Below are 17,311 nucleotides of genomic sequence, written 5' to 3'. Positions count from 1 at the left end.
CCTTTCTGCTGTACTCTCTTCTTTCTTATATCCCTTGATCTCTGTGCTTTTGGGATTGGCTATAGTCTCTTCTATTTTTATAGTCTCTTCTATAGTCTCTTCTATTTTTCCTCCAGCAGATGGTCCCCATGAAGAGCAGAGAGGACAGAGAGAAATTGAACATTTCTTAAAATGCTAAATAAGCATTGGTTGTCTCTAGGGAAGGGAAACACGACTGGGAGTTGAAATGAAAGACTTTTTATCCTATGCTACCCTTTGAATTTGAAAACACTGAATGAAATCACTCTCTTGTCCACTGCTGTCCAATCGCACTATGATGATAGAAGTCTATATCTCTTCTGTCCAGTGTAGTAGTCAATAGTCACATGTGGTTATTGAGCCCTTGGCACATGGCTATTGTGACTGAGGAACTGGATTTCTAATGTTACTTAATTTTAATTAAGCTAAATTTAAATAATTATGTAGGATTAATGGATATAGTTATATAGATCTGAAAAATTTTTAAGAAAAAATAATGAAAAATATTTAATACTGTTAAGGCAAAAACTGGTCACTAAGCTCAGAAATATGAAAAAATAAAATTACCTGTTCAATAGGAGTGTTTTATCTTTATGAATTGTTAGGTTTTTGATAATCAATTTTGATAACTAATTGATTAACTAATAAAATTGGCAGACTAATCCTGAAAATGTTGAATAATTTTTAAAAAGTAATTTCCCCAAGGAAATACTGAAATCTTAGACATATTCATAGGAAGATCTATTTATTCATTGAATGTTAAAAAAATATTCCACAAATCCAGTTTTTGTGAATTTGATAAATGTGGCAAACTCAGCTAATTAAGGCAAATAGATTCTTCAGCAATTTGGCTTTCACTGAGTTAGCCCACATTGACACTCTCTCCTGTATTTTCTTGGGCATTCTTTGTCAGCTGCTGCAACCCTAGGGGAGTCCTCAAGGCACAGTCAGAATTTGCATGACCCTTTATGCTGAAAGGAAAGCAGTCACATGAAGAGGTATGAGGAAGAGTTTACTGCTCTGATCATACCTTCTGAGGTTTCCACAACAGCAGGAATATTACTTCTGATTGTAGCTATCTCCTATGACCTGTCGTCAATAGAACCGGTTATTTGTATGATTTTTTTTCCCCGTGCCTCACCCTATCAAACATTTACTTATTAGGAGAATAATCATGTAATTAGGAGAAAAATGTTATTACAGTATGTGAATAAGAGTGAAATAATTACCACTACTTTGAATATGTTTAGAAAAAAAATATTTTGATTTGTATTTTAAGTCAACCCCTATAGAATAGGAATCTATGATCTGCTCTTAAAAGTGGATTTTATTTTTAGATATTATAGTTTTAAGAACTCTAAAGTTATATGCTGGTATACAAATAGCTATTTTTAATTTTGAAATAGCATTTATGTTTTTGTGTGTATGTAATAGTCACACCAATTTTAATTTTGCCCTTTTTGCTTTGTGTGGTGTTTATCTGATGAGATTTTGTTTTATTTTTTTCTTGATTCTTCAAATTCATTTTCGTCATCTTTAAGTAATGGAGTGGCCATTTCAGCTTGAAATTTTTCATTCTTTTTATAATTTCATTTCATGCATGTGTTTGTGTTTGTGACGGTGTGATGTTACTTAGTCTGTAGAAGAACATGTGGAGCAGGTCAAACAAAACTGCATAGCAGAAGATTGCCACATCAAGGTAGTATTCCCAGCTCTTCTATTTAGCTCATTCTTTAAAATTTAAAGAGCTAACCCCTCATCTCTAATGCTAACCATGGCTGCCCAGCTGGTTAACTAATCAGAGAACTCGTTGCTCCTGTTCCACCTCAGAGGCATAGGGTAGGAGATGCTTCACTGTGTCTAGCTTGCCATGTGTGGCCATTGGTTCTTCTGTTTCTTGCTCCTTGCTTCATTTCCACTTAGTCATTTCTTTCCAGTCTGTTCTAAAGCATGTCTAGTTCATTTTTCCTTCTTGATTCTGCCTCTTCTTTCTATCTCCTCTGACCCACCCTAAGCTACTACATTTTCTTCTCATTATCAGTCTCGTTCATTCCTTCCCAACTTTCCCCTATTGATCACCCTTAAAATGCATCTCTTGTATGTGGCTTCTTGGTCGATTAATTTTTTTCTTCCACTCTATGCCTCTTTACATACACTTTGTTATTGTGTAATACTTGTGCATTTTGGAAGAGTTATATTACTGTTTTAAATTACTAATGAAAATATATTAGTCATCTTTTGTGACAGTTAACCACTGTCTTACGATTGCAGTGGAAATCTTTGTAATTGGGGTGATTACAGGGCATCAGAGTATCCAAGCAAATTTTCCAAAACTAATTCTCAACACATTAAAGTTAACTTTACTATATTTCTCGCTGCTGCTACATTTTCTTCTTATCCAGCTTTTAAATTTGGTGAATGTGCATATTTCTATTCAGAGTTGTGCTGCAGCAACTAAACTCAGCAGTATTTTATAGGTTGAGGCTGACCTGGGCTATCCTGGAGGAAAGGCAAAGATCATTCACAAGGAATCTGACATGATCATGGCATTTGCTGTTAATAAGGTAAAAACTGTATTTATTTTAGAGGATATACTTGTTTTAGTGAAATTGCTTAAGTCATTGACTCTGCCTTTACTTTACAGGCAAACTGTAATGAAATTGTTTTAGCTTCAACACATGATGTTCAAGAACTTGATGTTACTTCTCTATTGGCCTGTCAGTCATATATTTGGATTGGAGAAGAATATGACAGAGAGTCTAAAAGGTGTGTCTCATAGTTGTGAATCTGGTTTTCCTCAAGAAGTACCCACTAAATCTTAACTTGAGATATGTATGAATCTGTCTTCAGTTGGGTAAGAGACTACATAATTGGTTTAGCTGCCAGTGAAAGGCTTACATTAATGAATAAATTACTCATACTTCTTCCACTATTTATAGTGTTTGAATCAGAAATAATCTCTGATATCAAAGTCTAATGCTAACAGTTGCCACTTTGACATTTAATCCCAAAGAAATGCCAGGAATTATAGGGTATTCAGTAAATTTAGCTGATCTGGATAATTAAAGCAAAAAATACTTTGCACAAATCTATTAATTAAACTGATTGATGAAACACATTTACTAAGTAATTTTGAAGTGTTTCTTCTTGTCACCTGATAAGCATATCTTCTCTATAGATAAAGATGTAGATGACTTTACTTTTCATTAAGGCTGTGGACACTGCACTAAAAGTGTTTTATAACACTATTTTGGAGTTTCTTTTCCATGTTTACCCTCCCTCTTGATTTTCTGCAGACTCAGAAATTTTATGCTTGGAAATGGGTGCCTTGTGTTTTGAATTTTCTCTTTTGTTAGTATGTAATATAACCAGAATTAAATTACACATCAGAGTAGATGTGACCATATAATTTTATATATTCTGTCATAAATATTACTTTTCACCTTATTATGTGATGATAAATTACTTCTTGAAGACATTTTTAAAGATGATTTTTTTTTTTTTTTTTTTTTTTTTTTGTAATTTGTGTCGGTAATTTTTTTTGTAATGTAGCTCCAGTGATAGAGTGCTAGCATGCATGAGGCCCTGGGTTCAATTCCCAGCACCACAAAAACAAAAAAACATGTAATTACTTTGATACCTGGGATATCTGTATTTGAAGACTACATTTAATCTTTTTTCTATATATGATCAAAAGAAAATCTGTATTCCTGTAACTCCAGCTACTCATGGGTTTCAGGCAGGAGGAGCACAAGTTTGAAGCCAGCCTGGACAACTAAGCAAGACCCTCTCTTAAAAGAAAATCTGTATTGAAAATCTTTAAAACAATTTTTCCAATCTGTGTAACAGTAAAGTTGCCCCTAAACACATTAGTCTAAATTTACATTTTGCTTAAAGGGAACCAGTTAACTAGTACTAAAACTGGCTGTGATTAAGACTTGCATCTGCTTTTCTCATGAATGTTTATTTATTTTTTAAAATAATGTTTTTGGGTCTGTAATTGAAATTTATGTTAAGAGAAAATGAAACTTTCACAATAACGTGACTATTTTCCACAGTTCAGATGATATTGATTATCGTGGTTCCACCACAACCCTTTATCAGTCCAGTGCAGTATCCCTTCCAGCAAGTCAGGTGCATCCACCTTCATCTCTGCCCTGGCTGGGCAGCGGACAGACCAGCACTGGTGCTAGTGTGGTATGTATTTTACTCTTTGGTATGATTTCTGCATATGGATTCCCTGAAAAAGAAGTTAAAATCACTTTGACATAGGTATGATCCTAAAGATCAGGAATAGTGACCAGTAGGTGCACCATGATAATAGTAGCTATCATTTATCATGAGTTTCTGTGTCAGGTACATGTTTTTCTCATAACCCTAGGTGGCAAGTGCCATTATTATCCTCCATTATCATTTTATGTTGAGCAGACCAGACACAAAATGGTAAGAGTCAAAAGAATTGTGTCTTCTTGTGTTTGAAAGTGCATCAGTGACATCCTTAATCGGCCACTGTAGTTGAAGGGATCCCATGCTCATGTTCTACTCTGAAGAATCTGGAGATACACCTGATCATCTGCAGAGAGCACTTGGAAGAGTTCCCTTTATCACTAGATGAAGCTGCTTTATAACCTCAGTCTACACAGGTCACAGCAGTGTCAGTGAGTGACTGTGCTTCTGAGTGAAGTGGCTCAGCAAATCTGTAACAGGGTTTATCTCAGTAATATGCTGTAAGAGCATGTTACTAGAATCAGAGTTACTCCAGAGCATTTCCTTCCTCTTCTGATCACACTGAATTAATTCATTATTTTCTTTTAAAGCTTATGAAGAGGAATCTACATAATGTTAAGAGAATGACCTCACACCCTGCCCATCAATACTGTAAGTATTTTATTTATGATCTGAGGATTTTAAGTGTCCTCTATCATTTTGAGGTTGATGTATTGGATAGAAGATACTGGAAGTCTGACTTTTCAATCTCTTATCTTCCACTCGTGTTTCAGATCTCACAGGTGCTCAGGATGGCAGCGTGCGAATGTTTGAGTGGACACGGCCTCAGCAACTTGTCTGCTTCCGTCAAGCTGGCAATGCAAGGGTTACTAGACTCTATTTTAACTCCCAAGGCAACAAGGTTAGTTCTTGGGAGTCACTGCTGAATTTAATTTAAAATGATGATGGATATTAAGGAGTAAGTAAGTAATGAAACAATATTTTAAAAAAAATTCAGTGACCCTGGCTTTAAGCAAAGTAGGCAGTTTGTTGGATTCTGTTTAATACTGTTTTCTTCCAATAGAAGCATAAATCCACAGAATATAGTATAGATTAATAAATCAAGCATTCAGAGATACAAAAGCTTTGTGGAGTAGAAAACTCAGCTGCTATGGAATGTGTTGATGGTGTCTACCAGAAATAGTCAAGTACTTGAGAGACATCTAATTTTTTAATGAATTCCATTGTAGAGGCTTAGAGAAAAACAATGAAATGGGTATGGAAAAGCTATTTTTTAAAGTTTTATAGTACTTTTAAATTTATGTATAATAATTATATACATTTATGGGGTACAGTATGAAGTTTTCATATATGTATACTGTTTTAGTCAGCTTTTAAAAAATATTTAAAAAATTTTTTTGATTCATTGTACACAAATGGGGTACAACTTTTCATTTCTCTGGTTGTACACAAAGTAGAGTCAAACTGTTTGGGTTACATAGGGTAATGATGTTTGTCTCATTCCATTATTTTTCCTTCTCCCCCACCCTTCCCCCCACCCCTCATTTCCCTCTACACAATCCATCCTTCCTCCATTCTTATGTTAATCCCCCCCCCATTAGGTATTATCATCCACTTATCAGAGAAAACATTTGGCCGTTGGCTTTTGGGGATTGGCTTATCTCCAGCTCCATCCATTTACCTGTAAATGCTATAATTTTATTCTTCTTTATGGCTGAGTAATATTCCATTGTGTATATATACCACAGTTTCTTTTTCCATTAATCTATTGAAGGGCATCTAGGTTGGTTCCACAATCCAGCTATTGTGATTTGAACTGCTATAAACATAGATGTCGCTGCGTCACTGTAGTGTGCTGATTTTAAGTCCTTTGGGTATAGGCCAAGGAGTGGGATAACTGGGTCAAATAGTGGTTCCATTCCAAGTTTTCTAAGGAATCTCCATCTATAGTACTTGGACTTTCTTGGGAATTATAATAGGCAGAGCTTGTGCTGGATGTTTGTTAAGTAGGGTCTGAGTGAATCTCCTTTCCATAAATGATTTTACCTTTGACAGGAATTCAAAGAAACTGTGTTTAATGTGTTTAATGTTTACATCTTTCTTACAGTGTGGTGTTGCAGATGGGGAGGGTTTTCTGAGTATCTGGCAAGTTAACCAAACTGCATCAAATCCTAAACCTTACATGGTAAGTATCACTTACATTCTCAGAATACACAGAGAGAACACATTGTTTATGAAGTGTCTATTTCAGGCAGTGAGTCTCATTGGTGGTTTCTTTAGGAAGGGGATAATTCCACCCAGCAGTCACAGCCTAGCATCTGTACCCTAGTTTAGACTGAAATGACCTTAAAAGCAAAACACAAAACAAAACAAAAACTCTTGCTTTTTACCTTGAAGGGTAACCATATTTGGAAAATTTCAGGGACCTTCCCTGTGTGTGGTTCAATTTAGGATACATTTTTATTTAGTTTTATTCATTTTGAAAACTAACTCTTAGTGGTAGAATTTTGTAATATTTATATTATGTTCTAAACACATTTTGAATTTCCTCCAAAATTTGGCTTACCAGATTATATAAAATAATCTCAATAGGCTACTTCATTTACTAATCCAAATCATGTTGAAATACTTGGTGATGTAGACAGGCTTACCTTCACCTGGGGAGGTGTGGCAGAGGAGGGGTAGAAGATGCTGTCTTGCCTGGAACTTCTCCAAAGAGGTTGAGAAAGTCTTGAAACCTTCTGGGTGAACTAAATTATCCAAATACTTTTAAATTTTCTTTTCTAGAGAATACACACATTCTTAATTATGTATGAGACATGATATTTCTTCATGCAAATGGAAATAATCTTAAATTTATGATTTTGCCTTAAATCAGATTATGATCATTCCAAGCAGAAAAATGATTGTTTTAAAATACCCTAATATCCTTCTTATGGGAAGGATGGATCTTTAAATTTCTATGACCCATTTGAACCAACAAGAAAGTCATACCTGGCTTAGTAGGTGGTTTCCTACACTGTTGGAACATACTTAAGATACTTAAGAGTCATTTGGCCCTTTTTTAAATTTTTTTATAATGTAGTACTGGGTATTAAACCCAGCCCAGGACCTTCAGCATGCCAGGAAAGCCCTCTATCACTGAGCTATACCCCCAGTCCACTTAGAGCCTTTTGGGGCAGTGTTAGACCTGGAGACTATTTGCAGGACTGCTTTTGACAATGTCTTTTTAGTAAGGGTTCTTCACCTGGGACCAGAGGTAGGGAACATGAAGGTAGCAAGAAAGGTGGATGTTTGTGTTTAGGTTACAACGTTGATTTAAGCCTTTCACAGTGCTAAGACTCTATGGGCATGTGAGAGTTTTCCTTCTTGGGTTATTGTTATTTTTTATCATTGATATTATTAACGTTTATTAAATATATTTGTGGTCATTAACACTAAAATTGCTTGATTGGACTTTTAATATAAGATTGAACTTTTAATGTAATTGAATGGTTTATGAAAGTACATGTATTTCTTTTGCTTTTCTGAGAGGGGGTCTCGCTATGTTGCCTAGGCTGGCTTTGAGCTCCTGGGCGCAAGTGATCCTCCTGCTTCAGCCTACCAAGTAGCTATGACTAGTTTATATACTTTGATACCCTATTCTTTTCTCACATAATCTAAAAAAACCTTTAATTCCATGTTTTTACTCTTTCCAGTTTTAAAAGATTAGATATTAGCCAAACAATATGCAAATGACTATTAATGTCTTCTTACTATCTCTCTTTATTCTAGACTGTTTTTAAAAACTGTTCTTATTCAGGCATGTAATATGTTATTAGCAGAACCGTGTTTGTACCATACCAAATGTTATTGAATTTTTAGATAATACTAGTTGCACTTTGTTTTCCAGAGTTGGCAATGCCACAGTAAAGCCGCAAGTGACTTTGCATTTATTACCTCTTCAAGTCTAGTTGCCACATCTGGACAGTCCAATGATAATAGGTAGGTTAACAGAGATGCAAAACAGGAAATAAAAAAAAATTTTGGACAGAAAGCCATTGTTGCTAGAAAATATGGATTTTTATCTAGTCAAGTTTTCCATTTGTAATACAAGAGCTGTGTTACATAATTATTTTCTCAGGGTGGTTTTCCTTACCTAAAAGAGAAAAGCAAAACAAATTTCTCTTTATATAGTCTGTAGTGATAAGCACATATAATCTTTATGTTAAAGTTATTCAGTCTTTTTTAAAAATTACTGATTAATACTGTTAGGTTCCTCAGAACTAACAAGTATTTGATATTGTGTAGCTATTATTTTCAGCATTTTCTTTACTTCATAGTTTTCATTGGCAACACATGCCTATAACACCTCTCCTTTTCCAGCTATGGTTTCCATCAGGGGTATAGAAGCATCACTTCTACTTAGGAAAACATATCATAAATTCCCTGGAGTGGTGATTGGAAAAGATAGGGGGTTGAGGAATGCAGTGACATGTGGGACTTTGTAAGACAGGCTGTGTACTAATTTGAAAAGGATAAACTCTTGTAAGTGAGATACACCCAGTCATTGAACCTGCCCCCATCTTAGTTGAAAATCTCTGCTCTATAAACATCATTGAACAAAGAAGATGAAATAAATTTGACTTGAAGACAAAATGTGTTCTGAATGATGACTTAGAACAATTATTTATGATGTATTTTTGTTTCTTTAAAAGAAATGTATGCCTCTGGGATACATTAATATCACCTGGAAACAGCCTCATTCATGGTAAGTTAAGGTCTATGTTTTTTAATACATTATGAAAATGAAGGAATGCTTTCTTGGTTTTAATTAGTAAGTCCAGTGTTAATTAATAGGTTGAAAATGGAGAAATATTTAGAACAAATGACTAAAAACAGAAAAAGTTGCCTCATGTGACTATAGAATTATAACTAGCTCAGAATAGTCTTTTTGTTGTATTCTATTGAGAAAATGTGGTGTAGAGAATGGAAGCTGTTATGGTTTGGATCTAAAAATGTTTCCCCAGAGCTCATGTGTTAGTGTAGCAGTGTTCAGAGGCAAAAAGATTGGATTATGAGAGCTCACCAGTGAATTAGTCCATTTGATGGATTAATAATTTGAATAGACTACTGGGTAGTAACTATAGGCAGATGGGCGTGGCTGGAGAAAGAGTCACTGAAGGTGTGGCCTTGAACTATACCTGTCCCTGGTCCCTTTCTTCTACTTCCTGGCTGCCATGAGCAGAGCTGCGTTCTTCCACCATGCCTTTCACCATGGTTTTCTGCCTCATCTCAGACCCAGAGTAGTGGAGCCAGCTTACCATGGATCAAACCTCTGGAATTGCAAGCCTAAAACAAACCTTTCCTCCTCTAAGTTGCTTTTGTTTGGTATTCTGGTCACAGCAATGAAAACCTGATTAACATAGTGCTATTAACAAGGCTATTTAAGAAATTATTTGCAAAGTATTCCTTGAGCTCAGTCAAAAGGAGACCATATTTTAAAGAAGTAAGCCCAACCGTAAAGCAAAGTTAACTTATGATAAGAGCTAGAAATATGAATCTACCATTTAAATGTTATCCTTTTACGATTGTATTTGCCAACACTGGTGCCTTTAGCACATGGATAGTCTTTTGGGGACACTTATCTGAACCAAATTAGAAGGATTACTCCTTAACTTGTAATTAAAATGTTCACACAAGTGAAGTTGAGTTTTACTTACCTGAGAACTTTGATGAGGATATATGATGGGACAGCAGTAGGCTAGGTTTAATAATGGTTACTGTGGGTGGTAACTAGGTAACTGAGAGTACCATTGAGAAGCACTTATCAGCACTTCAGCTCCTACATACTTTAAAAATTTAAATTAATATGTATTAGTTATATATAGTAATGAGGTCAAGTGTGAATACTTCTCTCTATGCAGTTTCTGCGTCCTTTTTTCCTCCAGTTTTTTAAATTGGTGCATTACAGTTGTACATAATGGTGGGATTCATTCTATATCCGTATGAGTCAACATAACTTAGTGTTTAAGATTTAAACGTCCTTTTTCTATATGTGTATTTCATGTTAAGATTATGAGTGAAGAATTTTTTTCTAACATTGCTTAGCATTTTCCTTTATTCTTTAGTCATAATTTCAAAAATTAAATGACTTAAATATACCTTAGAATGAAAAATACATCCATAATTTCTTGATTTTTAAACATGAATTGAAACATTATCAGAATCACCAAGATAGAAGCTGTTTTGGGAAAGTCTTTTGGTTTTCTTCTTCAGGTTTCACATGCCATGATCATGGTGCCACAGTACTTCAATATGCACCAAAACAGCAACTCCTCATCTCTGGAGGTAGGAAAGGATATGTCTGCATTTTTGATATCAGACAGAGACAGCTAATCCACACATTCCAGGCACATGACTCGGCTATTAAGGCGCTGGCTCTGGATCCCTGTGAGGAATATTTTACTACAGGTTCAGCAGAAGGTAACATAAAGGTGAGTCAATACAAGAAGTTGGAATGTGCTCCATGTTATCTTCATCTGCTGTCAAGACTGATTGCAAAAAGGAAACCAAACCACCATATTCTCTGACATGAGGGTATGAAGTTAAACTTTTTTTTTTTATTTTATTGTAAACAAATGGGATACATGTTGCCTCTCTGTTTGTACATGGCGCAAAGGCATACCATTTGTGTAATCATAAATCCACATACAGTAATGTTGTTTGATTCATTCTGTTATTTTTTTCCCCTTCCCCCCACCCCTCCCACCCCTCTTTACCCTCTATACAGTACTTTCTTCCTCCATACTTGCCCCCCTCCCTAACCCTAACTCTAACCCTAACACTAACCCTTCCCTCCCCCCCATTATGTGTCATCGTCCACTTATTAGCGATATCATTCGTCCCTTGTCTTTTTGAGATTGGCTTATCTCACTTAGCATGATATGAAGTTAAACTTTTGTAGAGATGTGGAGTGTCTTCACATCCCACCCTACCCTGTGCTTCTCTGTGGCTCTTTCTAAACTCTCTGGTCTGGAAGATGAGATAATCAAACTCTGGACTTTTCGGGTCACTGAAAAACTTTAAAGATGGGCTGGAGAGGCAGGAGGTGCAATGGTAGAACACTTGACGTAGAATGCATAAGGCACTGGGTTTGATCCAAGGCACCCCCCAAAAAAATAAATAAAAAGCTTTAAAGAATTCAGTTTTGAAGGCTAAGGATGTGGCTTAGTGGTAGAGCACTGTAGTATGCACAAGGCCCTAGGTTCAATCTCCAGCACCACCAAAACCACAAACAAACAAACAAAAATAACCCTATTTTGAGTAAAGTACATGAAGTTTTTCTGTTTTGGTTTGGTTCTTTTCAGGGCCTCAGGCCCTCAAGCATGCTAGGCAAGTGCTATACTACTTTACACCCCAACCCCCATACTGCATAGATTGTGTGTGTGACATTTGTTTGGCTACTCAGAACTTTCTCCCCACCTCTACTCTTATTACTTGACTCATATGACTGAGGCAAGGTTTCTAGACAAGTGAGATAGTATCATACTTATACATTGTGCTAGGCCCTAACTTAGCGTTAAAATATATTTAATTAACTTAAATATTTTATTGAATTAGAGATGGGATATATATGGTTGATATGGAACTACCATAGAATGTGAAGAAATTTGAAAGAAGGGAAGTGTAAAGACAGTAAATGAATCTTCTGTTAGGTAAGCTGTTAGGACAGGAGCAGTGGATGGGAAGATTGGGTCAAGGAGCAGAAGTAAGGGCCACATTTTTGTTTTTGGTCTCTCTCTTCTTAATGACTTAAAATTGTTGTCCCTTTGTTCTTGTTTTAAACTAGGTTTGGAGATTGACAGGCCATGGCCTAATTCATTCATTTAAAAATGAACATGCTAAGCAGTCCATATTCAGGAACATTGGAGCTGGAGTCATGCAGATTGACATCATCCAGGGCAATCGGATCTTCTCCTGTGGTGCAGATGGCACACTGAAAACCAGGGTTTTGCCCAATGCTTTTAACATCCCTAATAGAATTCTTGACATTCTGTAGACTTAAAGATTGGGGCTTTATTTTTATATATACTTCGATTAAAAACATAATGCAGTAATTATTAGGCAGTTCTGTTTTCCAAGCAGTTGTTAAACATATTGGAAACAATACAGAGAATCTCTGTAGTAGAATTTGAATACGATCCATGCTGAGTGTTAGGCTGAGTATTGCCTATCCAGGTTGGTAGGATGAATGTGCATGTACCTTGTTATATTGCTGACATACTTAAACAAACCTTGCATTGTATGAAGGGTAGCTATTCTTTACAGCATTAAGCAAACCTGATTCAGAAAACATTGGAGGTTATTAACCAATTAGTAAATTAAAATAATGAGAAGGACCTTTACACCAAATAAAGGAAGAAAATGTTGCTGATTCAGGTTTTTCTTCCTGTTCTTACCACTGATCGAAGCATGCCTGCAGTTGCCTTCTTTGTTGAATGAAGGATAGTCATAAGGTGTTAGAAGCTCTAGACCACCAGAAAACTTCTTAGCTGTGGAGCAGTGTGCAGTGACCAGTTCTCTGCAGTGAGAGGTCATTTCCATTCTTTCCTGCTGAATATTTTTCCTGTTAGTGTTTATACTGAGATAGTACTGTAACTTGCAAATGAGTGCAAATTTAAATGCAATGTTTTCTTCACAATTTGCACATTCACATTTTTTGGACTGCTAGTTTTTCTATTTAAATATTTGCCTTCATGTTAGGAATGTAATATGTGAACATGACATATTTGTAGTTAACCAAACCATACCTTCTTAGTCCAGTTTAGTACTTTTTCTTTTCATGTATTCAAGGTTAAACACAACATTTAAGACTATGTTGAGACTACACCAATAGAGCATTTCATATCAATTAAAATGAATGTTAGGCTTTTTGTGGCCAGTTGATAGTTGATGAAATTGGTGATATTATTTATTGCCACAGCCTATTGTATAAACTATGCAGAGTTAAATATTATTTGCTTGTAAAATATTAGCCAGTGTTGTTATATTTTGATGTATTTCCTTGGTTATGACCAAAACTACGTTCTTGAGGTACTGAAACCAATGTCTTTGTGTGTTTAATTGTTTACCAGCAAATTGTCTCATCATGTAAATGAGGATGTTTAATGCCTGTGTGGTAATTAGTAAAATATAATGGTATAAAAGCACCTTTCTCTGAAGGCAATGTGATGTTCAGGCTGTGAAATACATATGTAAAAGAAAAATAAATGTTATTTGTTAGAATTTTATCTTAGTTTGACTTATTTAAATAGACTAGTGTGGCATTCTTTGATATTGTTTTAACAGTTGAGATTTTTAATTTAACAAGGTGTTTAACTGTTAGAGAATTTTTAAGCTACTAGGCAGTTTATTCATTCACAAATACTTACTGAGTACCTTTATATACCAGAAGACATTCTAGCAAAGTGGGATACATTGGTGAGCCAGATAAAGAAGACACTCAAGGTGGAGAGTCAGTTAGGTAAAACCAACTTCACTAGACTTCTTTCAGGCAGGTTTAAAGTTATCAAGTGAAGTGCTGTTTTCGGTGCTAACACTGGTAAAGGAGCTCATGTAGTGATGGAAAAAGGAAGAATATGTCTGAATATATAAAACATAAATTTGACAAAAATCATAAACATGTACATACCCTTACCACAGTTCAATACAGTAACCCATATATGTTGCATTCTGTCATTGTGTATATTAAACTAATGCTAGCTGATTTAGTAAGAATCAGAAATGTAACAATTTTGCAACTGAAATTCAAACTTTTCTTTATGGTAGCTACTGCCTTGAGTTATTACTTTTTAACAATCTGCCATTTTCACACTAATTTGTGTTTTTTTAATTAATAGACTTCATTTTTTAGAACACTTTTAGGTTTACAAAAATATTGAGCCATGTAGACAGCTTCCATTTACTCCCCTCCCCACAGTTCCTCTTATTACTGATATCTTGCATTAAGGAGATATATTTGTTATAAGTAATGAACCAGTATTAATGTATTACTACTTACTAAAGGCCATGGTTTATATTAAGGTTCAGTCGATGTAAGATTTTATGGGTTTTGAAAAATATATAATGTGTATTCACCATTTTTACTATTATACAGAATAGTTTGATCACTCAGACAGCCCCCGTACCACCCATTTCATCCCTCCCTTATACCTCCCAATTCCTGGCAACCACTGATTTAATTACCATTTTGATAGTTTTGCCTTTTCCATAATGCCATATGGTTGGATTCATATGCTTTATAGCCTTTTCAGATTAGCTTCTTTTGTTTAGCAATAAGCATAGAGGTTCCTTCATATGTCTTTGGGGTTTGATAGCTCATTTTGCTTTTTAATCATTGAATAATATTCCATGTAAAAATTCACAGTTTTTTTAAAATTAATTATTGAAGGTTATCTAGATTGCTTCCATTTTGGGGCAAGATGATTGAAACTTCTGTGAACTTCCATGTGCAGGTTTTTATATAGACATAGGTATTTTACTACTAGAGTTAAAATTGAGTGAGATTTCTGGGTCTGTTTCTATGTAAAACTATCTTTAACTGTGTGAAAACTGACAAACTATCTTCCAGAGTAGCTGTAACATTTGATATTGTTTCCAACAAAGAATGAAAATCCCTATTGTTACTTTTTCATGGTAGCATCTGGCAGACTGTGAGCTCAGTGTGACATACCTTGGTGACATTTGATGAACACAGAGGTGACATAGGAACCTGGGGCTGGTCTGTACACAGTGTCTCTGCCCAGATCTGCATAGAATCCTGCAGCGCCTGATTATAGGCTGATAACTGCACAAAGCATCTGTTCATCCCCCATCCCTGGGAGAGGCTTATGAGGACAGAGTACTCAAGGTACTTTTTCCTGGTTCTTTCTGAACCATACACCAACAGTGTATTTGGGACAAACCTGGGCTTGGGTTACCCTCTAGTACTAAAAGTGACAACACACCAACAAACACTTAGCAAATTTGGACCTGGGCACCATTTAACATGAAATAGTGGTAGTGTCCATAGGCAGAGAAGATGATCAACCTGCTTAGAATTTCTGGAAAGACAGGCACAAATAAACCCACATTAGGAAGACCAGAATGAAGACCTAATCCTTCAATGCCTAGGTGACGTTGCATACCACCAAGCGTCAGGAGCTTTTAGGAAACCATGATTTCACTTAATACTCAAAATAAGGTGCTAGAAACTTACCAGATGGTAATCAGTATGGCAGATCTCTCAGAGAATTTAAGACACCTGCTTTAAGGAAATGAGCCTGAAGAAAAAAAGAAGCGTTGCAATATTCTAACAAAGAAATACAGCAGAGATGGAAGCAATTAAAAACATACATACATGATTGAGCTGAAAAAAATATATTCAGTTAAAATGAAAAGGGAGCATGACAGATAAAACAGAAGAATTGGCTTGAAAACATTATTTGAAAGTACACTGTTGGAGGAGGAAAAAAGAATGAAGAGGAATGAAGAAAGCTTACAGTGACTTTGAGGTAGTATTAAAAGAGCAAAAAGAGAATGCCAAAGGGATAAAAATAAGAAAGCTTATTCAAAGAAATAACAGAAAACTTCCCAAACTAGAGAAAAATACAAATATTCCTGGTGGACGATGGTTAAAGGTCACCAATCAAATTGAACTCAACCAAATCTACCCCAAGACATCTTATAATCAAGCTCTCAAAGGTGAAAATAAAGAGAACTCTCAAAGCAGATAGAGAAAAGACAGTATACAGGAGTGCCCCCATTTACATGACAGCAGACTTCTCAGCAGAAACCTTAGAGTCAGGAGAGTGGCATTACTTTTTCACAGAACTAAAGGGAGGGGGGTGAAAAATCAAGAATATTGTATCTAGCAAGCCTATCCTTTAGAAATGAAGGAGAGACAAGAATGTTCCTAAACAAAAACTGATAACATACATCTCCACCATACCTATTCTACAAGAAATGCTAAAGGAAGTTCTAACTGAAAGAGACATTAATAATAAGAAAACATGGGAAGGATAAAACTAACTGGGAAATTCAGAATGCTCTCATAGTGTAAGCATGATGCATCAACCATTAATATCTAATAAGACTAAAAAATACAACTGTAAATAACATTGTGTTAAGAGACAGGCAATATTAGAAAGATGTAAAATGGGATATCAATAATTAAAAAAGTAGGGGCTACAGTTATAGCTCAACAACAGTGCTTGCCTAGGACGCGTGAGGCACTGGGTTCAATCCTCAGCACCACATAAAAAAAAATATAGGTACCGTGTCCATCTACAGCTAAAAAAAAAAATTAAAAATGTAGGGCCGGGCACAGTGGTGTACGCCTATAATTCCAGCACCTTGGGAGGTTGAGGCAAGACGATTGTGAGTTCAAAACCAGCCTCATCAGCAAGAGTGAGGCGCTAAGCAACTTAGTGAGACCCTGTCTCTAAATAAAATACAAAATAGGGCTGGGGATGTGGCTCAGTGGTTGAGTGCCCCTGAGTTCAATCACCAGTACCAAAAAAAAAAAAAAAGAAAAAAAGAAAAAAAAAATTTAAATGTAGGGAGGAATGAAGTGCAAGTGTAGAGTTTTCTTAGTATATTTTCTCTTGTTCTTTTGTTTCTGTTCTATTATTTACAAACAGCCTTTGCTATCATTTCAAAAGAATTTGTTGTAGATTTTATGTAAATCTTGTAACTACAAAGCAAAATTCTATAATAGACAAATCAAAAATAAGCAACAAGGATTCAAAACGCACTACTGGAGTACCACAAAGGAAGACTGTATGGGAGAGAAAAATAAAACTAGAAAACACATTCATTGCCAAATGACTAGAAAGACCATACTTATCAATAATTACCTTTATTGTGAATAGATTAAATTCTCCAATTAAAAGACCAAGTGACTGAAAGGATAGAAAACAAGGCCCAGCTGTATGCTGTTTGTGAGAAACTCACTTCACTTATCTTCGCTCCATCACTCTCCCCACCATGATGTGCAGCCTTGCCACAGGTTCAAGGGCAATAGGGGCTAGTGACCATGGGCTGA

At 35.6% G+C, this 17,311-nt stretch overlaps 1 protein-coding gene across 7 annotated transcripts in view; it reads left to right on the top strand.

Moving 5' to 3' along the window:
- The window catches only part of DMXL2 (Dmx like 2), a 178,885-nt gene extending 165,373 nt beyond the window's left edge, over positions 1–13,512 (top strand). For 5 of the 7 annotated variants that reach the window (XM_079129866.1, XM_079129865.1, XM_079129864.1 and 2 more), the window contains 11 exons: positions 1,655–1,717; positions 2,496–2,582; positions 2,663–2,784; positions 4,077–4,215; positions 4,836–4,896; positions 5,019–5,146; positions 6,353–6,430; positions 8,138–8,229; positions 8,943–8,995; positions 10,504–10,721; positions 12,077–13,512. In XM_079129866.1, the coding sequence (XP_078985992.1) occupies positions 1,655–1,717; positions 2,496–2,582; positions 2,663–2,784; positions 4,077–4,215; positions 4,836–4,896; positions 5,019–5,146; positions 6,353–6,430; positions 8,138–8,229; positions 8,943–8,995; positions 10,504–10,721; positions 12,077–12,286 (1,251 nt within the window). In that variant the 3' untranslated portion in view covers positions 12,287–13,512. The remainder of the gene's footprint in view (positions 1–1,654; positions 1,718–2,495; positions 2,583–2,662; positions 2,785–4,076; positions 4,216–4,835; positions 4,897–5,018; positions 5,147–6,352; positions 6,431–8,137; positions 8,230–8,942; positions 8,996–10,503; positions 10,722–12,076) is intronic. The other 2 variants (XM_079129868.1, XM_079129867.1) reach the window with 1 other exon arrangement.
- Positions 13,513–17,311: the final 3,799 nt, after the last annotated feature.

This window comes from Sciurus vulgaris, assembly GCF_902686455.1.
Source record: "Sciurus vulgaris genome assembly, chromosome: 2".
NCBI classification, from domain to species: Eukaryota; Metazoa; Chordata; class Mammalia; order Rodentia; family Sciuridae; genus Sciurus; species Sciurus vulgaris.
Note: the sequence above shows the minus strand (reverse complement) of the source record. Positions and strands in the feature narration are given on the sequence as shown.